Genomic DNA, 22,200 nt, shown 5'->3' with positions numbered 1-22,200 from the left:
TGACAACATAATAAAGCTATCAGCCAGAAACTAAACATAGTCTGAGCATAAGGAGAGCAATGAAAGATGAACTCTGGTGGAAGGCTGTGTTAATTTTTTTTACATGAAATTATAGTCAGAATCGATAAAATGATAGTTTTATGGTCCTGCCGAGCTGCCAGCCTCTGTGAGGCTGCAGGTTTTTATGGCTCAGACTTGAACTATTAAAACGATGGCCATATTTCAGGGAGTTCACTTGGTGAGCTGCAGCGGGAGAAATAGTTAAGACTCTTGCTCAGTCATAGTAAAATTCTTGCTCTTCAGTCATTTTGAACATTCCTGTAAATAGGACTGTTTATTATCATTGTTTTCATGTCTTCCTCTCCTGTCCTCCGCAGTGCTCAGTATCCGTGGCGCCCAGGAGGAGGAGCCTCCGGATCCTCAGCTGATGCGACTGGACAACATGCTGCTGGCGGAGGGCGTGGCCGGGCCAGAGAAAGGCGGTGGGTCAGCAGCTGCTGCCGCCGCGGCAGCAGCCACTGGTGGCATTGGTGCCGACAACTCAGCAGAACACTCCGACTACCGGGCCAAGCTAACTCAGATCCGACAAATTTACCACACGGAGCTGGAGAAGTATGAACAGGTGGGAAAGAAGAATACTTTGTTTTACCACCAGCTCTCCTGCTACTCCAAAACACAGTTAACATTTTCTCAGATTTTGTTATTCTCAATTATTTAGCTCAGTTCCTCTTCTTGTAGCAGATATTCATATTGCATATAAGTATTTTATCATTAAATACCCCATATACCACACATTGAATGTGGATGATAGACTTCACTCATCCCCCGTTAATAGGAATATCTGCCCTGTTAGTATGTCCACAAGCCTGGCACTCTTTTAAGCCCCTTTATTTGTTTATTTTATGTTCCCTTCACAGATCCCCTGTTGCACCTCAGTGTTTTGACTTCACCTTTACGAGTGTCTACTTCATTATTTCATGACAGAAAGTTCACATCAATGTCTCCCAAAATCCTCCCACTACTCAGGTGGCGACTATAGAAACTACTGAAACAGCTGGACATCATCTTGACTAATGGTGGATATGGATAGAGAAAAAAACTGTCAGTGATTTTAGTCTTTATAAATTGTTCCATTGTTGACATGTGGCTTGACTCATAAATTGCAAAAACATTTACTGTGGGCTTCGTGGGGACAAAAGATGTAGCGGTGATAATACTTGATTGAGACTTGGTCTTTATCCTTTCTATATCGAGTTTACATGTTCTCCCTAAACTTTCTGTCTGTCCTTATATGGTGAAAAAACATGCAGCTAAGGTGAATTGAAGACTCTAAATTGCCCATAGTGATGAGAGTGAATATTGTGTTTTAGCTCCATAACTATTGGGCGTTGTGTCCAAGGCTTTTCTCTTGCCCTTTGTCCAATGCATGCTAGAAAAATCTCCATCTGTGAACCTACTATAAATAGAAATAAGTTGGTATGAAATGATGGATGAGATATTTTTAACTAAGTATAATGCTATTGAAATCAGCTCTCACAGGCCAACTCATGACAAGCCAAGCTTTCAGAGATGCTATCTTCAGCAGGCGAGCAGCCATTATATCAGTCACACACCAGCTCTTTTCCAAAGACTGTACGTCTTGTCATTCCCTCGGAAAGTCAAAGCATTCTGGGTTTGTCATCTTCTCCAAGGAAGGCTAGTCATCGCTAACTGTCACAGTCAATACACACCTGAGCATTTTTGTGTCACCGCGCTACGTACACCTCGCGCGTGTTTGAGTGAGTAGTGTCTGGCGTGTGTGCGCAAGCAGAACGGCTGCTCGGTGCATCACTTTGACTGACGTAACCCTGGTGTTGACAAGCAACAGACACCTTGACTCTGAATGCAGTCATATCCAGTGACTGATTCAGACAGAGAGAGAACGAGGTAGACTGAAAGATGGAGTGAAAAGAGAGCGAGACAGTTTAAACCTCTTGAACGTTAACGGGACTGAAAGCCTGCTGTCATTTTAGATTTCTCTTCACTTGTCACATTTTCTCTTCCATTGAAGAGAAGTCTTTTTAATATTCAGAGCACTGCGAGTCTCGCTGCCTCCACTGTAAGACTCCACCGCCACATTTGTTTGGCGTGAAACATCGCACTGTGTCTGCTGCTTTAATTTAGACTATTCTTATTACCTCTAACGCTGCTGCTGTTATACTGTCAGCGCTGCTTGCTTCTACAAGGCCAAGGCCTACCAGTGGAGGTGCAGCCTCTCCAGAATCCAATTTCACCCCTTTTTGTTCTGTCTGAAGTTGCCCAGCCTCCATGATAGTTATTCTTTTTATGAATCCTGTCTGTCTGTGCATCCAGGCGTGCAATGAGTTCACCACCCATGTGATGAACCTGCTGAGGGAGCAGTCTCGAACACGACCCATCTCGCCCAAAGAGATTGAGCGCATGGTCGGCATCATCCACCGCAAGTTCAGCTCCATCCAGATGCAGCTGAAACAGAGCACCTGCGAGGCCGTCATGATCCTGCGCTCACGCTTTCTCGACGCCAGGTCTGTGTGTGTCCATGTGGGCAACAAAATCTAACAAAACTATCCTTCAGTTTTAATTCCTTGTGCTCTAAAGTGTTTTTGAAAAAGGCATATATATTTTTATTTTGTTCCCATTGGTCAGACAGATTCTGTTAGATTGGGGTTTTTTTTATAAATGCATTGCTTTTAACTGTTCTTTACTGTTTCAGCACTGTTCAGATAAACTAAACCTAACCTGGTTAAATGAAGGTACAAGTGACGAATTCATGTATTTTTATACATTTCTTTTCCATTCTGTCTCCTCTCTGCTGTCCAGACGAAAGAGGAGGAATTTCAACAAACAGGCGACAGAGATCCTAAACGAGTACTTTTACTCCCACCTCAGTAACCCCTATCCCAGCGAGGAGGCTAAAGAAGAGCTGGCCAAGAAATGCAGCATCACAGTGTCACAGGTAACCAGAATGAACAAAGCTATCTGCTTAGATTGTGAGGTTCATCGTTTGGTGAAAATCGATCAAAATCAACATTTACTCACTAGTAAAAAGATTGCAGAAAGAAATGCAATATTAACATAATTTTGGATTGCTGCAATGCTGCGGTTGCTATCTGTCTATTGGCACTGACTCAAGTAAAACTCAACTTATAATCACTTGAATCACCAAACATCAGCATAAGCTGCCAACATTGGCTGCATACCGAATTTTGTTGCATTTATACAGTATTTTATGAATAGTATTGTATGGGAATTTTTACTTTTTCTGTCCAATAAGACAAAATCATAGAAAAAAGTTATCTGTACAAAAACCTAGACCATGTCCATGTGAAAACCAATTATGTCACAGCAGCCAAAAAACGGTGGAAGCATAAGCCAGGCTTAATTATTAAGTATTAATACTCATTATTTGTCCTTAATTGCTTTGTTTGCATCAATATCGGGTTACATTTATCATAACTCAGCTACTGCTTGTCATTACTGTTTCGACAGGTATCAAACTGGTTTGGGAACAAGAGAATCCGATACAAGAAAAACATCGGCAAGTTCCAGGAAGAGGCCAACATGTACGCAGCGAGGACCGCAGTCAGTGCTACCAGTGTGTCTGCTCACGGCAGCCAGGCAAACTCCCCATCGACCCCCAACTCAGCAGGTGAGCCGAATCATCAACTGATCACAGACCACTGGTTATATTAAAAGGGGCTCTATAGATAGAAGAATTAGAAAATATTCTTTTTATACCAGAGCAGATAGATGCACAACAATACTCTCATACCTGAGCCCCGACTCAAGAATTCAGTCTCTGGTGCTGTTTCATTCAGACTAACAGACGGCCCCTCTTCTCCTGAACTAACACAGTAATATGATGTGGCTTTCTTGCTCTTCTTGTTCCATTTTTTTCTCTTTCTTCTCCGCCTTAGCCGTCTGTCTCTCTCACTCATTTTCTTTCTCTCTCTCTCTCTCTCTCTCTCTCTCTCTCTCTCTCCATCTCTGTTATTGACCTCTTGCTCTTGTGGACGTTAATTTTTCCTGCCTCTTGTCCGGTTGACCTTGTGCATGCCATTAAGCTGCTCAGAGGGCAAGCGGAGTCTTTTGTCATATAGAGACTTCGCAACTGTATTGGATTAGGACCGGGTGTTGAAATCAAGTTACGCGATGGTCTCTTTACATCTGGGGAGCTGGGGTCCATTAAAGGACGAAGACAATTCTTTGGGTCTTCCTGCAGATCAATTATTACTTCCTTAATGAAACACTAGCAGCACGGACATTTAACTACAGTACAATCCATAAGGCTCGTTTAGACTGGACTTAAACAGTTTTATGATGATTATCTGTCTCATGCTTCTTGTTGCTGGATTTTTCCTTTTTAAATGATGCTTCAGTGATATTTTAATGTACGCATACTGCATCTGTAGCATTCAGGTTTGTAGAAAAAGCCTTTTTCATGATGCCAGCTGCCCTCCCAAACTAACCCACTTAATGCACTATTGCTTATGCATGATCATTTTAACTCCTTTTTCTGTTCCTGTCTTCTTCCCTGTTACTTTTCTCTCTCTCTCTCTCTCTCTCTCTCTCTCTCTCTCTCTCTCTCTCCTCTGTCATCTGTGTCCTACTCTCTTGCTCTCTTTCTTCTTCTCTGCCTCTGTGTATTCTCAGGTTCTGCAGGCTCTTTTAACATGTCAAACTCCGGAGACTTGTTCATGAGTGTGCAGTCCCTCAATGGGGACTCGTACCAAGGGGGGCAGGTTGGGGCCAACATACAATCCCAGGTAGGCGCCTCTCCAAGTTTAGCGTCCTACGTGAACTCTTGAGATCACATGTGAAATTGTTCAACCACTGTCCAGTCTGCGAGTGCAGATGCCCACAACAACTTGACCTACACAGTGAAACAGAGGTTATACTTTGCCTGAGGCTTTACATTAATGTGGAAGCCATTGTCAACCCGCAGTAGAGTAGACGACTGCAGACAGTTTTGGAAACGGTGCAACACTCATCAGCGCTCCTGACAAGAGTTCACATAGCCACTGGTGCACTGTGGCTCCCTGACCTTGCCCCAGTGGACAGTGATGACCAGCACAGTGTTTCTGAGTGTTACAACTCTCACCATAGATTAAGGAATCACCACCCGAGGTGATTCTCTCATTTGGTTTCAGGGCTTTTGGCATCCCTCCACCCCCCTCCTACCCTCTTTTCTATTCACATCAGCTCTCCAAATGCTTTAGGTTGTTCATGAATATGCAAAAGGGGACGACCCTTACAGGAGGTAAAGAGGTCTGCAGGGTTGGCCTTTAATTAGTGAAACTCATGTTCCTTTAAAAGGGTTATTTTTCTGAACATGTCAGAATTTCCTCGCTCTCAGGGTTGTACAATTAAAAGAAAGCAACAAAAGAAAAGAAAAGAGAAAGTACAACTTTGACTAAATTGGCCTCCTGAGTAGAAATAGGTATTATTTGTTGTGAAATCCATATGGCAGGTGTGTTTTCATGCATAACCTGGCAGGCTGCTCTGCCAAGAGCACCAAAGCAGCTTCCAGTGAATCTGTGACGAACATTGAAATGGCGTTTTTCCAATAAAAATTTTAATAATTAAATAATGTAAGACCTCAGTTACACCATCTTTTTATTGGCAGCCATGTTGGGTAAACGTGTTTCGACATGAAGATTCACAGAGCATTTTGTCATGCGTGGTAGAAGAATCAAATACATTCATAATTAGCTACTTCTTGTCGTTTTTTCTTGTATTTTTGTCCTTTTTGCGACGTCTGTTATCAAGCTTGTAATAGCAGCCAAAATCATTCAGATTCACTGTTTGTAACCTTTTCCTGTTTATGGTACCCTTTTACTATCAGACTGACCTTTCCTTGTGCATGGCTGTCTTTGTTATCCAGGGCTTTTGTCTGACCAGGCCTTTTGTTTGTGTGTCCCCACTGTTCCAGGTGGATACCCTTCGCCATGTTATCAGCCAGACCGGAGGATACAGTGACAGCCTCGCAGCCAGCCAGATGTACAGTCCACAGGGCATCAACGTAAGACCTGTAAACAATCTCCTTCTGTCCCTCTCAACGTTGTCTTTGCTGTCTTACTGTGCAATGACTCCCCAGTTGCAGGATGTGTATAATATTGTGTAATTTTGTGTGCACGCTGGGATGCCATTTAGCAGAGTTTACCGGGGTTGGGCTGTTGTCCAGCCAGTTGCCCCCCTGCTCCAGCCGTGCCCTAGGTGGCAGGCAATGAGGCAGCTACCAGGCTGAGTAGCTGGACACGCTCCTAGTCTGTCGGAGGATATTAGCGTTAGCGAGACACCTGCAGTCGACAGGAACAAGGACACAGGTGTCATCTTCCCTCCCAACGCTGCTCTCACATTGGCACGATAGGACAAGTCATACCTCCCGTCCCTCTTCACAAAAAAAAGTTCCCAGTTGCTAATTCTTAAAATAACTCCTTAACTAGCCTGTCAAAGGCCGGGCCAGTTTTCTAGGTCTCCTTGCTGGGCTGGGCGGGACAGGCAACACTGGAGGCAGTGCGTTAGCATGTAGATCCATAGCGACAGGCTGCGCGGGGCTGAACAGAATCAATACGACAGTCACAGGGACAGAAAGAGTGGGGCTCTGGGCTAACAGTCCAAGCACATTGGTCAGATCATTCATCCACGGGAACAGCGGCACTGACAGCCAAGCCTGCAACACCCCTCCTGCTAAAATAAGCACACGGCTACATCAAGCCACTTACAAACAGCCTCAACTGGAAATAGGTGTTCGATATACTGTGCTGGTGTGTTAGACTAATGGAAGCAGACAAAATATTTTGTACTTTTTAAAGTGCAACGCCAAGTGTTCGTAGGAATTTGGGAATTTAAACCAAATTTATTGAATTACCAAATTGAACCATGAATGTCTTATGAAGCTCTAGTGCCAGTTTGTGCCTCTCATGTATAACCATGACATTGGAGTCACAGAGCAAAGTATCCAAATCTCCAGATCTTTAAAAGAGCCAGGAGGTCATTTAACACACTGTTCTGAAGGTATTTCCAGAATCCTTAAAGATTCTTCTAACCATCTGGATGAAAAAATATTCTGTAATATGCTAGATGGCAGCCAGAAATCACACATCTTCTTACTCAAAATTTAAAGTTTTTTTATCAGTTACATTGATATATATATATATGGATGTTTTATACAAAATAACAAAAATATTAAGGACCTATGTCATTTCCAGCTACCTCGATTAGGAAATGCAATAGTATTTTTTTATCCAGATGTCTAGAAGAAAAACTCTGGAAGAACCTTCAGAACAGCTGTATGTGTTCAAAGATCACCAGGTATTTATTTTTCAGAGAAACACATGTTTAGCGCATAATTTTTCAATAATAAATAGTCTGAATTTAAATAATGAAACTAAGGGTCGCTACAACAACTAGTTCAACCAATCAATGAGCCCACAGTCCAGTCCAGGTCTGTAAATAATCATACTATAATAATCAGGACAAACACATCATCAGCAGAAATAACTTATTTTGGAAGATGACTCTCTTATAGTTCTTTTATAATAAACACACTTTAAACTAAAATTGCCGTGTTTGAGTAAAGCTTGTGAATGAAGTGTTGGCGCTTGTATTTATTTAGCCCAGATAATATTTTCTCCTTTCTAAGATCCACTGACTGAACTCTCGTGGTTCACCTCGCCTTCTTTATCCTTGAACAGCAATTACACCCCTCAAATTGCTGGTGGGTGTTGCCTCTCTCAGAGGCTGGAAATGTTTTTTTTTTCCATCCTTTTTTTTCCCCCCTCTTACTTCTGAATAAGATGACAGACAGTCTTTACGCGAAATAACAGGGTTTGGAAATAAGAGGCTGCCAAAGCACGTTCCCAGCTCTCACTAATAGCGTGGAAATTGCAATTAATGTCCTTAATGGTCTTTAGTCAACCTTTTATCATGATGTGAGAAGGCCTCCATTTTAAAGAGCTATTTTTTCTACTGTGATAATTTATTCTTTTATCAACCATCTCAGGGGTATATTCTGAGATATATGAAAGCGTCTGCGTATTCCATGTTTCATCTCCTCTGTTTATCTCACATTATGTCAGACGTTTGGAGGGAAAAATGAGGGAAGTGGCACAATGACATTTTTAATGAAGAGTCTCTTAAAAACTGTGTTTGTCAGTTTTTCAACTATAAAGTAGGAGTTGGACAGACTTGGTAGCTTTCGTATTTTCATTTGAATTAAGGATTTATGTAATATTTCTTTTACTTTAAGGACCAAATAAAACTTCTTCTTTCTGAAATTGAAGCTGTTTTCTATATTCTGAATATTTTTTTAAAAATCAATGCGCATGACCATAGTGATGCAGTATATCCAGTTTCATTAATTTTAATGAAAGGAGAAGGCTGGTGGTATTCTATATTTATGTTATTGTCAATAAATAATGTGTTAGTCCGTCTCTCAATACTTTAGACTTTCCTTCCCTGCCTGTGGCACTCATCCCCGAGTCCAACTGTTCCTGCAGAAGTTAGTAGTTTATAGCAAAACTGACTCAAACAGGAGTAAATATGCCTTTGTTGGGGACTATTTTCACCTTTGGATTAATATATACCATTGGTGGCTGGTACCTGATGTGTTTTTAATAGTTTCTGAACAACAGTGGAGCTCTATGGCACAGGCGAGATATCAGGCCTGCTCGTTAGTATGAATTCAGTGCCAGTAAGAACAAATATAGAATAGCACCAACCTTATCCTTAAAGACAATAATATACCAATATTGTATAATACAATAAAATGTGTCACCATGAAGCTAACTACTTTCTGTCATATCTACGCAGACAAATGGTGGCTGGCAAGATGCTCCGACTCCTTCGTCAGTGACATCGCCAACAGAAGGACCCGGGAGCGTTCATTCGGATACTTCCAACTGAATATATCCATCTCTACACCTCATCAACAACAAAAAAAAATGGACTGACCTTCCTGTTCACAGTATTAAACAAAGGAATTCTCTGCCCCACAGTTTGGAGAGGTACTGTGAAATCCTAAAAAAAGAATGAATAATATTTCCTCAGCTTATAACGTTGGACATTTGGGATACAAAACAAAAAGTTTCACAATAAAAATCCAAACAATACAGCAATCAATGGAGACGTTTGTACAGATTTCACATTATATTCAGAGGGCTGGGGTTACTCATTCACTCATAATGTTTTCACTCAGAATGATGAAATGATATGATAAAGTAAATAAATCAAATCATTGGTTTTAACTGAAAATACTTCATTCTACCTCTCAGCCACTAAAAAAAGTAGAAAAAATATGTCAGTGACCATTATTTGTTTTGTAAAAATGAAACTTTTGTCTTTGCAAGCAAGAGGCACATCTTCTTACTTAACATTTTGTTGTCTCTCACCTATTCTATGGTACGCCATTTAGACTTAAATATTGCTCAGTTGTTTACAATGTGTGCTTGATAAAAGTATGTTAACCCCCCCACCCCCACCCCCCCCCTCCGACGAGTCAAAACAGAGTTCTGTCAGGAGACTTTACCTCTAAGGTAACCCTGTGAAGTATGTTATCTGTAAAACAATAAATAAACACTTGTCATCAAATCGGACAAGCTTGACATCATTCATTAAGACGGAGGATATATCAATTTAAAAACACAATAATTTTTCACTCTGTTGGTTTTGGTTCTGCAGCATATTGGTAGAGTGACAGTCACAGAATTGCAGGATTCACTGATGCAGTTAGAAAAACGGGAATTTTGTGTTTTTCTGTTCATCTGTGCTGGGCAAGGAGAAAACATATTTTTATTTACTTGAATCCTTTATGTTATTTCTATTGTTTTCCACCACCACTGCTACAGAAGGAAAAGTTTCTGACGATGCCAAAATGCTGATGTAACCAAAACAAAACTGTCAAAAAAAAGCATGTCATCATGAAGTCAGTTATAATATATTCTTTCATCAAATATATACAGCATCACGCCTTTTTCTGCTCATTTAAATCACTGCCTTCTGTCATTTAGCTCTGGTGCTACGATGGAGTGAATAACACTGTCCCATTGAAAGAAATACAGGAGGAAATATCACTTTCTGCAGAAGAGAAAGTTTGTCAAGAACGTCTGTAACTGAGTTTGTTTTTCAATACATGAACCACAATCCACTTAAACAGGGAAGTCATTATGTTAATAGAGTTTTACGTGCTCACACGGTGGATCCTTGCTCCTGAATCTACAGCACAGGTCCAGAAATGCTTCAGCATGGAGCTGCTGAACATCATCGCCATGAAAGGAGCATCTGGACGTACCTGAACTGCCGCTCAGCTCCAACGAGGACTTTGATGTAAAGATAATGTTGCGTTCCACATTTTGATGAATTGTGTCCTCTTCTGGGCGTTTCTTTACATAAAAATCATTCATATATTATTCTGCTGGTACTGCTTTAGTAACCCTAGAATTGACACCAAAACAAATGTAGACATATGGGATTCATGCTTGTCTCTGTACTATCAAACTGATTTTTTTTCAGTGTCAAAACATTTATGAGCATTGTAAATGTTAACCATTAAGCACTAAAGAAGGGACAAGTCATTATGTCAAATAATGTGTTTTCTGAGCAGTCTAACCTTGTTTATAGACACTTTATGTTGTGTGGCCTATTTGTTTTTGTGTTTTGTTATTTTTTTATGTATGCTTAATGTAGGCTATTACTTTTTTTTGCTTTCCTACTCGTGAATAAGCTCATGAACTTTCAACATGTGTTTATGTGCACCATTGTGCTTGACTTGCTTTGTTGGAAAGGGTTTTCAACACATTAAAAAAATGATATGTAATACAGCGAGACTGTACATCGGCATTTTCTTTTTTATTGTGGAAAGACTCTCTCATTTTGCTCGGCATCACACGAAGACATCAGTGGCTCGACGGTCACTGTTGTGATAACTGAAAGTCAACCAAGGTTAGTGACCGCCAGTAGACATCAAGCCTTTGATGGCTCTGTGTGTGTCCCTGCCTTCCATTATGGCTCCTATCCAACATATTAGTGTACATGCTCTCAGACAAACACACGCACGCTATACCAAAATCAAGTTTATGTAACAGTGGACAGACAGAAAGAAAGACAGACACCTAAAGACAGAGTTTGTCAGGTTTTTAGTGTTTTGACTGTTAGAGTAGCAGTTGGACAGATGTCACTATCTTTTGGAGAAGCTTTCATATTTGCATTTGACCTTTAGGAACAAGCAAAACTATTAAAAATCGGAAAATTGAAGCTGTTTTCTACATTATGAATATTTTTATGAACTAACACATGCTGCTATACATGACCATGGTGATACAGTAAATTATTAATTATAATTAAAGGAGAAGGCTGGTGATATTCTATATGTATGGTATTGTTAACATATCATGAAAAGACCAAAACGAAAAATATGTTAGTCTGACTTTCCTACCCAGTCTTTGGCACTCAACTTCATTCGTTCCTACTGATGATGTAGAACTATAAAAACTAGTCACAAATACATGTTTGTTTGTTTTAAACTCACCAATTTTCTAAAACAGCTGGTGACAATAGTTTTTAGCAAACATCACTTAAACAAGCCTAAATATTTATTTTTGTTGGGGACTATTTTCAGCTGTGGATTAATACTCATTTGGTGCTCTTCTTGTGGATATCTACAGCCACAGGACGGTGTGCTGTATGTGGGATTGATTGAAAACAAACTACCGAGTCCATGTTGTCGCTAATGAAGGAGCATGTCACCCAGTGTAACAGAGTGGGTCAGTGATGTGTGAACAGTGTTTTGACAACAATGGAGGTCCATTGCACAGAGGAATAATCTGTCAAACTTTGGTTAGACAAAGAAAGAAAGAAACAGGCAATATGTTGTATTTAGGTCATCTTACATTCATCATACATATCAAAATCTGATGGTGAAGGAGAAGAATGGTTGCGTCCTTGTGAGATTCTCCCTTCAAATAATACAAACAACACCGCTGACGCTATCTGGCTGGACAGTTGCATGTCTGACAGAATTACTTTCATAGCAGCTGAATATTCATAATTGGCCAAACAACAGGGACGAGGGTATAAGGGAGCAGTTGGCTGTAGAGTCTGCGGACGGTCACAGGCCTTGACTGCTGAGCGAGTGTGAAATGCCAAACCCAGACTGCTCCCCTGCGCCTGGAGGGCAGCGAAGGAGCCTGCTCTCACCAAACACAGAGAGGGCATCAGAAACAATCTGACAAGACTTCATCCAAAAAAAAAAAAAATACATTTTCTGGCTTGTGCAGCATCGCTCAGTGCTCATCATAATAACAACACCTCACAGCCTGCTGCGTTATCATCTGAAACAAAAACAAATAATTTAAGAAATAAGTTGTGCAGAGAATTTTGCGCATTTGTGAGGGGTTTTGTCACGCAGCGTCGTTTTCTTCTTCTTTTTTTACACCTCCTCATTCCTCAGGAGTGGTGACACTGTGCAGGCTGATTGAAATCTAATGTTGCTGTTGACATCTGCCTCCCCAGCTGTCATTGTACCACTGTTTATAATTACAGCTGCCGCAGAAGAGAATGGGAGGGTGGCCCTGACACCTTGCCTCCCCCTCTCAACAGAGCCCAGCAGACTGCTCTAATGTGCAGTGACACAACAGCCCAGACCCCGCTGCTGCTGCTGGACTGACTGACCACACGAGTCCCTCACTGGTTCATCCTAAATTCACTCACTCACACACTGTCGCACAGACACAGATTATAATGTGCACAGGAGACTGGGTGTGGCATCTGGATCTCTTAAATTACAGGCCGTCAAGTCTTTCTTTTCCCTTGTTTGTTTGTCCCAAATAAGATGAGATAATGCTTGAGAATGTTCAAGAGGGTGTATGAATCAGAAATATGGGGAATATTAAATTAGATTACAAACAAATTGATTTGATTAGAACAAAAGCAGCGTTCAGTAGGGCCAGAAGTGTCTGTCCCTCTCCACATGGTGGCGATGTTAACACATTTGTTCAAAAACATTCATATCATCCACATGATGAGGGTGGTGTTTGAATTAAAGTGGAAGGTAAGTTTCATTATTGCCTTTAACAGTTTTATTGGTGCTCAATTGAAACTCTGATAGCAGTTTGCTTTTCACTTATTTCATTTTTTCAGTTACTCTTACATAACTCTACAAACATTCATAATGTCCCCGGCATAGTCTTCTGCTTGTCTTTCCTGCGGATCTCTTTTTCTATCTACCCCCCCCCCCCCTCTGTGTGTGTGTGTGTGTGTGTCATTCTTACATTTTTGTGTGATCATTGAATGATGTCTTTGTTGGAGGTACTTTGTTGAGTACTCTGTATGTGCTGCTTGTACACAAATGCCTCAGTAATAATATACAATAATACACATAGTAATATAACTCTGCATAAGGATCATTTTTACTGTTAATGCTTCTGTCCATTTTGCTGATAAAACATTGTTGTACTTTTACTTTCCTTTTAAATTTTGAATGCACGACTATTTCTTGTTGGTATTCTTATATTCTTAAATTTTAATATATAATTTAAGAAGTCAGATCAAATATATAAAGTACACCACCTTTACCAGCTTCAACATTAAAGATCCATTCTGCATAATGAGTACTTTTACTTTTGGGTACTTTAAGTATACTTTGACTCTAATATTCTGAACTTTTTCTTAAGGAAACAACAAACACTGAAGAGGGGCCTCCTCCTCCTCCTCCTCCTCCTCCTCAGCAGCAGCAGCTCTGAGGACAGTGAGTAACATGTAGGTGCAGTGTCGCCCCTGGCGGCGGCAGAGCTGTATTGCACCACACAGAGGGGGGTGCACGCTGTTTGGTTGTTACAAGCAGCTTCACGTCGATGCTCCTCCTCTCTCCTCATGGTGCCAAATCCTTTCTGAAAGCTTGCACTACCACTTTCCTCAGACAAGAGGCTTTTCTGTGTCGGCGGAAAAACAACATGGCAGACGTCTCCGTCCAGTCCGACCGAGGAAGCGGCGGGATTGTGGTAATTAAATGAGAAAACAGGACAGGGAATGCGGGACAAGTGCTGCATGGCGTCTCACAGCGCAGGAAAAAGTTTAGTCATTCATGGATGCACAGGCTCGGCTATGCGCACCTTGTAGAGGTTTCTCCTTCAGAGCCACATGTGTCTCTCAGGCTGGTTTGGTGTAATAAAGCTCGTGTTTGGTGTTTTACTACATAATGTTTGCGTTTATCTCTTCCCTCCCAGATTAACGATGACTGGCCAGGCTACAGTTTAGACCTCTTCAGCTATCCAGCTCACTACTCCGGAGATTTAGACTGTGTCATGATTCCGCATGGAGTGATAATGGACAGGTACAACACCAAACTGACTCAAATCCTGCTGCTGCTTGAGCTCCCCAGATGTTTCTGCTGTGACTCCTCAGAGGTTGCATAAAAGCTGTACGTGTCTTTTGACACATCTGGGGGATTTGGGGAAGATTCAGGGGATATCACTTGATGTAGACTATGGTGTGTTGTGAAACTGTTTTGGCATATCTTCTATAACATGATTACTGTAAAGCTCCACAACTCACAAACAGATCATTCTGACAGCACTGTGCCACACAATCCCCTGTAGTTAATGTAATTTTGATTACATTTATAGAAATGCTGTGTTGTTGTTTTATCACTTTTTTTTTTTCAATAGTGACATATCACAACATGAAACATGTTTGCACACAGTCACATAGAATATAATCAAATCAATGTCCATTGTAATTACATGGGACAAAACTCTTCACACATGTAAAGCAAAACAAGACATTTCTTAGTTATTGATGCTCATGCAGCTAACGATAATTTTCACTATTGATCGATCTGCCACTTATTTTCTCCATTAATTGTCTTTGAAATGTCAGAAAATAGGGAAAAATGCCGTTTATAATCTCCCACATCATCTTCAGATGTCTTGTTTGTCCGACCAAAATTCCAAAACCTAAACTTATTCAATTCACTATCATGTATGACAAAGAAAAGCATCAAATGTTCACATTTCAGAAGCAAATGTTTGTTTGAGAAATGACTAAAACGATTATTAGATTATCAAAATATTTGCAGTACTTTATTTTCTGTCAATTGACTAATCGTTGCAGGTCTACTCAGAATCATTCATTAGGCCTACATTAGTATTTAAAACAACAACACAAAACATTTATATTACAATATTATTCTTCCTTTGTTGTTGCTGAATATTGCCCAGCTGTAGTAAAGTCGTTCTGAGAAGATTATAAAAATGTTCAAAAATACCCTCTTGCATTGTTAAGAAATAGTTTAAAGGTTCTTAGATCTGCACAAAAAACTGTTGGTTCTTTAGCCTGTGCCCTAAACTTCCACGTGAATTTCATATTCATTTCATGTTTTTGAGATAGCATGCTAACTTACAAACAGGAGTGAAAACATGGCGGGTGGAAACATCACTTTGCTGGGTAGATCATTGTTATAAAAAGACTCCTGGAGCGTATGTTAGCTCCTGTAAGTCCTGTAAGACAAGACCACAACTTTTCTTTAGATGAAGTTCACTTTACACGTTGTTTACAGGACAGAACGTCTGGCTCGAAACATCATGGACGACCTGGGGGACCATGACATCGTGGTGCTGTGTGTGCTGAAAGGAGGCTACCAGTTCTGTGCCGACCTGGTGGACAGGATCAAGGCTCTTAGCCGCAACTCCGACCGCACAATCCCCATGAGGGTCCACTTCATCCGTCTCAAGAGCTACCTGGTGAGCCTCTGCTGCACAGACAGCGCTCAGTGGAGAGGGCGCTCTTCATGCTTAAGCTTATCAGTCATGATGAGTCCCATGACTTAGTCAGAAGATGTGTGAGTTATGTTTTATACAACGTAATGACAGTGTGCTGTTTGCGGTGGCCACCATGAAGACTAGGCAAAGGAGAGAAATACCACAGACTTTGAAATGAGTATACCAATGATATTATGTGATGGTGCGGTGCTATAAAATACACATTGACCTTTAAGTTCATCATTTGTTTCAAGTTTAAAGATGATTTCTGTCCAAAAATGTGGAAATCTTAAAAAAAATAAAAATAATTGGAAAAGGCAAAATAATGTGCTTTACTTTCCTAATTGACATTGGATCAAAGTAGGAATCACCTCTTTTAAATTTGGGAATATACCCACACCTTTCAGGATGACATCTTTTTCACTGATACTATCACAACAGTCAGTTTTCTGTATTTCTATTTCCTCAGAATGACCAGTCGACAGAGGATCTTCACATACTCGGAGCAGAGGATTTGTCTTTTTTAGCTGGAAAGGTAATATTCCTGTTATCTACACCATTGAAAACAGCCCGACTTTTAATAAAGCAGTCCAGTGAAACATTATTATAAGCTTTATTACAATGAAATGTGGCATGGAGGTGGTGGTTATTGATAGATGGCAGCCTCAAGAGGGCAGCCTTCCCTCTAATCTGCCATCTCGCTCTCCATCCTGAGGAAATGGTTCAGTGCTTCCGTAAAGGAGATCAAAGATGGCAGTTTCTGACAAACCCAGCGGTGATCAGATACCAGCTGTTGTAATGTAATTGTTTAAGGGCCTCTTCCACTTTATCTCAGTGGAAGCAAAACGTAGAATCCGTGTAAATGGGAGGATATACTCGCTATCATAGGAGATCAGGAGGATGACAGCGGTCTAGTTGTTACAGGCTCAGTTTTCATCTGCTTGTCTTGTTATCATGTGATCAGAATATACCACAACTACTGGACTGAATGGAAGGGGTTGTGAGATGATCTCTGGGGTTTGAAATATGAAAAAGATTCTGTTACACAAAATCATTTTTACTTTTGAGACTTCTCTCTAATATTTGCTTTTCTTCTTGGGAAATACTGCAGTTTTACCTCTTCGAGCCTCAAAAAGAAAAGTGTGAGAATAAAAAACTCACCCTTGGAGCAACCAGACTTTGCTTTGTATTTAGGAGTCTCAAGCAAAAAGGGGTTAAGAGCCACCGGTATAGATAATTATACTTGTACCGTGTTCCAATAAAGGTAATCAGTTTAAACTCTGAAAATTACAAAAACAAAACATTGTGTCTATTTTGAAAGTAGAAGAGTCCTTCAGTGCAAGGTCTGTAGAAGACGAGGTCCCGTTTGTTTGGCTCTGCTAGAAAAACAATGTGGGAATGGCTCTTCTGTTGCACTTTACAATGGCTTGTATGAACACTAACGATTATTTACATGATTGACTAATCTGCCTATTATTTTAGAAATTCGTAAAAATACCCACCACATTGTCATGGAGACCCGCAGAGACGTCTTCAAAATTGCCAGTCCAAAACCCAAAGATGCTCATTTCAGTGTCACATAAAACAGACAAAAGCAGCAAATTCTTACATTTAAGAAGCTGCATCCAGAGAGTGTGTGGCCTTTTGGTTTAAAAAATTACTTAAATGTAAAATAGTCAGTTGATTCATTTTTAATTTGCACTTGACTTATACAACAGCATTTAAAACGACATCACTCTCCTGAATTAATCGATGAATTGTCACACAACTTCACATCAGATCTGATTTGTTGTTGTTGTCCAGGTGTTTCTTCACCTGATGTAGACTGTGTGTGTGTGTGTGCGTGTGTGTGTGTGTGTGTGTGTGTGTGTGAGAGAGAGAGAGAGAGAGAGAGAGAGAGAGAGTGAGCAAGCACAGGGATGAATTACTCAACAACTACTACGGGAGTCATAAGTCATGAGTATTTCTAGGTAATATAAATCAGCTGATCTGAACACTCACAGTCACACACACACACACACACACACACACACACACACCCTTCAGCTGAGCACACACACTAATATGCCCTATAGCCAGGCGTGGCATAAATGCCTGAAACATGAATAGGATATGAGGTAGTAAGCTTGAGTCATTGCCGGCTGCTTTGCTCGCAGTATTTTAAGTGTGCTTGTGAAATCCCTGAGCTCCCTGTGATGTACAACTAAATTTAGTCGCCTGTTTGTGACGCAGAGCTACGATGTTTTGCTGGAAGAAGTGAACTAATTGTGTGACAAGGAACATATTACATAGCTCATGTTACGCCTTTCACCCTCCCTACAGTGTATCTGACAGACAGTAGCGTCCTCTTTCTTTTCTTACTTTAATATATAGCTTATTCCTTTTTATATTTCTTCAGGGTCTACTGCACTCTGTATGAATAATGAAGCCTGAATAAAGCGTGACCGTGTGCTCGGCTGAATCCTTTGTTTGAAAAGTAGAGTAATCTGCAAACAGTCACTTGGCAGTTAAAAGTTTGTTTTTTTTTATCTTGACCTAGCTCCAGTTGAACTGGAGCTTAGACTGGGACTCTTAAAATAAATAGTGTCCAGTTGTCTCCAGTTGATTAGACAAACATTTGCAGAATCTCAGCTATTTGAGTGTAACATTCAAAGATGGACTGTAGGGACGTAGGTTTCCAGTCTGGACCAGGCTGACATTTTTTTCTGCTACATTCATGTCCTTGTGTAATTACTGATATCATAAAGTGTAATAAAAGTCTTACTGATGTGGCGTTTGGTTGGTTATTACTCGATTGATAGGCCATGTTTCAACACTTCTGTTTTTACTCAGAAGCTCATGGATTCCTTCCTTTTAGTTCTCTGTTTCTGTACAACACAAAACTTTCAGTATTCAAAATATTTCTTTTATTTTTCACTTCAAGTGTATAATTAGTTGCTGTTTAGATCACCGGCTACACAGTCCTGTTATCTTGGAATGTGTGTGTGGTTGATCAGAAGATACATCAGAAGATACAGCAGTTTGTTATCTGTTCCTAACCAAGAATAATTTGTTTGCTTCCCTCCCTCTCTCCCCAACATGCTCCCATAAGAACGTACTGATTGTGGAGGTGAGTCAACCATGTTTTTGCCTCTCTTGTTTTTCCGAACGGGGCCTATTGTGTTTCCTTGCCATGGTTCGTTATCCAGGTCAAGAGGAGCCATTTAAAGTTTTTTTCTCTTTCGCAGGAGCTTAGTTCAACAAGAGGAAACTTTTTAAAATTGGGTTGACCTATATTTGGGAAATAAGAGAGCTGTTTTTTTCCAACATGATCATAAACTTTCTCTTGTTAGCACAATAACTGACCTGTATTGGGAGTAGGTGCACTCAGGAAGAAATGACATTTACAAGAAAGAAATCAATATGGTCATTCAGTGATGGTTACTGACTGTATGTAGACATAGCATGAGTAAACATTTTGAAACAACAGTCATTAGTCAGTGCTCAACCAAATGTGGATATGCCTTTGCACCTCATTGGCTTGTTTTGTTTCTTGTTTGTCTTTTATTCTTTATTTAGTGTCACAGTTTTTAAAAAGAGGTTGCTCATAATGATGAACCCAGAGGGCTATCACCCAGCTCTGCAGTTTCCCCTCAGCTCTGAGGAGCGTTTTCATTCAGCTCTTTGTTTTGGTTTTACGGCGCACAAACTTGCTATTTTGGCTGGGCCTCACCACTCTCATCTGTGTTGTTTTCGGCCGCAGCAGGCTGCTGTTTTCAGTTAAAAAGCTCTGAGAAACCCACTGTACACTACCTGTCCAGCTCCAAACAGCAGACAGGCAAAGTTAGCGACTAGCTGGTCGGAGCACTTAGCAGCCAAAGAGCCAAAACAGAGCTGACAGTCATCAGGTGACCGAGCCACGACTCAAAATAAATGCTGACGTTGCAAAACTGTTTGCTAACACGTTAGCCAAATCAACTTTGGGGAGATAATATGTCAGGCTGATACACCTTTTTAAGCCTGTTTTATATTATATATAAGTATATAATATATTTTTATACAAAATATAAATTGACAGTCCTCATTGTATTTCTGAGGGATATAGGGAGTGTATTTATACTGAAATGGTTACAGTCATTATATGATCATATGTGAGTCAAGGCAAGTTTATTTGTCTAATATCTTTCAAACCCAGACAACTTTACAGCTTTACACATGGAAATGCATTAGAACATTGAAAATAAAATGAAAAGCTGCATTTGTTCTTCGTTTGTTTTTTTTATTTGATTAGCTTTTCATACTTCTACTTGTGTAATATTTAAGTTAAACAGCATTCTACATGAGCAACAGGACACTCGAGCGCTCTCTCCACCTGCTTTTATCCTCTGCTCATATCCTGTCACATGTGAAAAATGTTTAGCGTGAGTGTGTTGGGACAATCCATTCTCTATGACGGGCAGGTTGACCCACATCTAAATGACAAAGCACACTTCTGTGGCCTCGTTCCACCACTACTTTTACCTCTTCCTAATGTAAGAGGTCACATCACGTGTTGGTTTTTAAATTCCCTTTTTTCAGTCAAGTCATTTTTAGTACAGTGTGACCAACTTCTTCCTTTTCACTTGTTTTTTTTTTGTCTGCATTTCCGTATTGGCAATCTCTTGCTTTCTCAATCCAGTTTTTCTATCTTTTTCCTTTTCACAGGCCATTGTAGGCACCGGAAAGACAATGAAGACTCTCTTGAAACATGTTGAAGCCTTCAGGCCCAAAATGATCAAAGTAGCAGGGTAAGTTATGGCTGCAAAGACCTCACAACAAAACCAGCCTAGTTGTCCTGCTTTGTGAATCACTCAATTTCCGCCTTCCAGTCTAGACAGAGAGCAAGACAAAGACAGAATAAGTGACGCAGGTTTCAGCTACTACTGTTTTAAAGCTGCCCCTTGACGTCCTACGCGACAGGTAGAAATTTCTGCTTTCATTTCCCCCAGATTGCTGGTGAAGAGAGTTCCACATAACTCGGCATGTCTTCCTGACTGTACGTACCTGACCAACCTTTTATGTGTTAATGAGTCAGTGGTTCACTCACATTTAAAACAATTGTCGCAGCTTGTTATTCAGTGAGTCAGTGGACTGTGGAAATACTTGCTAAGAACTAATGTTCATTCTTTCCTTTTGATGTCAGATGTCGGCTTTGAGATACCCAATCGGTTTGTGGTCGGATATGCTTTAGACTACAATGAGTATTTTAGAGACCTAAATGTAAGTCAGCACCTTTTTTTAATTGTAGACAACAGTGACTCTGAGTGTCTAGTAACACTGACCATCATACATGAATCAAATCAAGACTTTTTTGTGAATGTCAGATTCTGTCTTTTGACTGTTCTCTTTTTTCTCCTGTTTTTAGCATATCTGTGTGATCAGCGAAAGTGGGAAGATGAAATACAAGATTTAAAAAAAAAAGGACTGCGAAACAGGCGACTGTCACACAGATGTCATCTCACAGCCAGCCTGAACATTTTCCCTGAGATGCCGTTCACTTACAGCTGCTATCGTGACATTTGATCTCAAGCATCCCTGTTTTGTTATAACATGCCTCTCTTTGAAACGTATATCTGATTTAACAATAGACACTGAAAAAAGTTGCAACCTTATTCTTCATGTTTACAGAACTGATGTACGTGTAAAATGTTTAACGCTAGGGTTACTGCTACTGTTTGCCATGGTTAGTTTGACTCTAACACAAATGCATTTCAGTCTTCTTCTTGTATGCAATATAAGGAACTTGATAATCATGACTTGTATTAATGTGATGGATTTTTTTAAGTTAGTGTGTGAAGAGGTAGCAAAGAAAAGGGAGTTATTTTTAATTAGGAAATTAATGATAGTTTTACATTTTCTTCACCTGTACATGTTTGATGTTCCATTAGCTAGTTCTCCTGCTGTCACCTTTAATACTCAGGGGCAAACAAAGTAGTTCTTTAAACAACAAGTGCGCTTACTACCTCTTTTAGTTTTTTCAGTATTTGAGGTGTAGTGGGATACTTTTGTCATTTCTGTATTTCCTTTTATAAACATATCAGTAAAATATTTTTAACATTTCTGTGTTATTGATCACTGTGTTATTCTCACATCCTCTGTTGCCTCTTCAGATATTGATAGAATTTGTTAAAAGTGGTGTCTCACAAGATAGATAAGCCTTGTGTACCTCACATGTTTTTCTTAGGCTGATATACAGTACAAAGGAGGGCACTGAGTCATGAAAACATCATGTTGATTGCCATTTAATCATTTCTGTTTATACAATCCCTATGTGTTTTATGGTTTTAAGCTGCTGGGGTTAGGGTTAACGTCCTCCTTCAAGGACTCCTCAATTTCCAAAGTTCCTGAACTTTTTGTTAACTGGTGTGTGATTGTATTTTTCTAGTTTTAAGACTGGCCAAAGCCACAT

The 22,200-nt window shown here is 40.2% G+C and overlaps 2 protein-coding genes across 7 annotated transcripts in view; both read left to right on the top strand.

Moving 5' to 3' along the window:
- The window catches only part of pbx1a (pre-B-cell leukemia homeobox 1a), a 44,481-nt gene extending 34,748 nt beyond the window's left edge, over positions 1 to 9,733 (top strand). Inside the window, exons 3-9 of one of the 6 annotated variants that reach the window (XM_070918313.1) lie at positions 378 to 622; positions 2,353 to 2,543; positions 2,839 to 2,974; positions 3,508 to 3,667; positions 4,672 to 4,760; positions 5,951 to 6,040; positions 8,833 to 9,733. In XM_070918313.1, the coding sequence (XP_070774414.1) occupies positions 378 to 622; positions 2,353 to 2,543; positions 2,839 to 2,974; positions 3,508 to 3,667; positions 4,672 to 4,760; positions 5,951 to 6,040; positions 8,833 to 8,925 (1,004 nt within the window). In that variant the 3' untranslated portion in view covers positions 8,926 to 9,733. Of the gene's footprint in view, positions 1 to 377; positions 623 to 2,352; positions 2,544 to 2,838; positions 3,026 to 3,478; positions 3,698 to 4,662; positions 4,785 to 5,950; positions 6,050 to 8,832 lie in introns of all 6 variants that reach the window. The other 5 variants (XM_070918311.1, XM_070918312.1, XM_070918309.1 and 2 more) reach the window with 5 other exon arrangements.
- Positions 9,734 to 13,957: 4,224 nt separating this feature from the next.
- prtfdc1b (phosphoribosyl transferase domain containing 1b) lies at positions 13,958 to 21,785 on the top strand. The gene is made up of 9 exons (XM_070918458.1): positions 13,958 to 14,015; positions 14,241 to 14,347; positions 15,572 to 15,755; positions 16,243 to 16,308; positions 18,865 to 18,882; positions 20,457 to 20,539; positions 20,741 to 20,787; positions 20,935 to 21,011; positions 21,157 to 21,785. Exons 1-9 carry the CDS (start codon positions 13,968 to 13,970, stop codon positions 21,202 to 21,204), a joined length of 678 nt encoding a protein of 225 aa, XP_070774559.1. The 5' UTR covers positions 13,958 to 13,967; the 3' UTR covers positions 21,205 to 21,785.
- Positions 21,786 to 22,200: the final 415 nt, after the last annotated feature.

The sequence above is a fragment of the Enoplosus armatus genome, chromosome 14, assembly GCF_043641665.1.
Source record: "Enoplosus armatus isolate fEnoArm2 chromosome 14, fEnoArm2.hap1, whole genome shotgun sequence".
NCBI classification, from domain to species: domain Eukaryota; kingdom Metazoa; phylum Chordata; class Actinopteri; order Centrarchiformes; family Enoplosidae; genus Enoplosus; species Enoplosus armatus.
This window is presented reverse-complemented; position numbering and strand designations above follow the sequence as displayed.

What these genes read in the sequence shown, in the direction of transcription:
- prtfdc1b (XM_070918458.1), top strand. Translation starts at nt 13,968, where the DNA reads ATGGCAGACGTCTCCGTCCAGTCCGACCGAGGAAGCGGCGGGATTGTG. An exon ending in CATGGAGTGATAATGGACAG is followed by an intron (nt 14,348 to 15,571) that starts GTACAACACCAA and finishes CGTTGTTTACAG; the next exon opens with GACAGAACGTCTGGCTCGAA. An exon ending in TCCGTCTCAAGAGCTACCTG is followed by an intron (nt 15,756 to 16,242) that starts GTGAGCCTCTGC and finishes CTATTTCCTCAG; the next exon opens with AATGACCAGTCGACAGAGGA.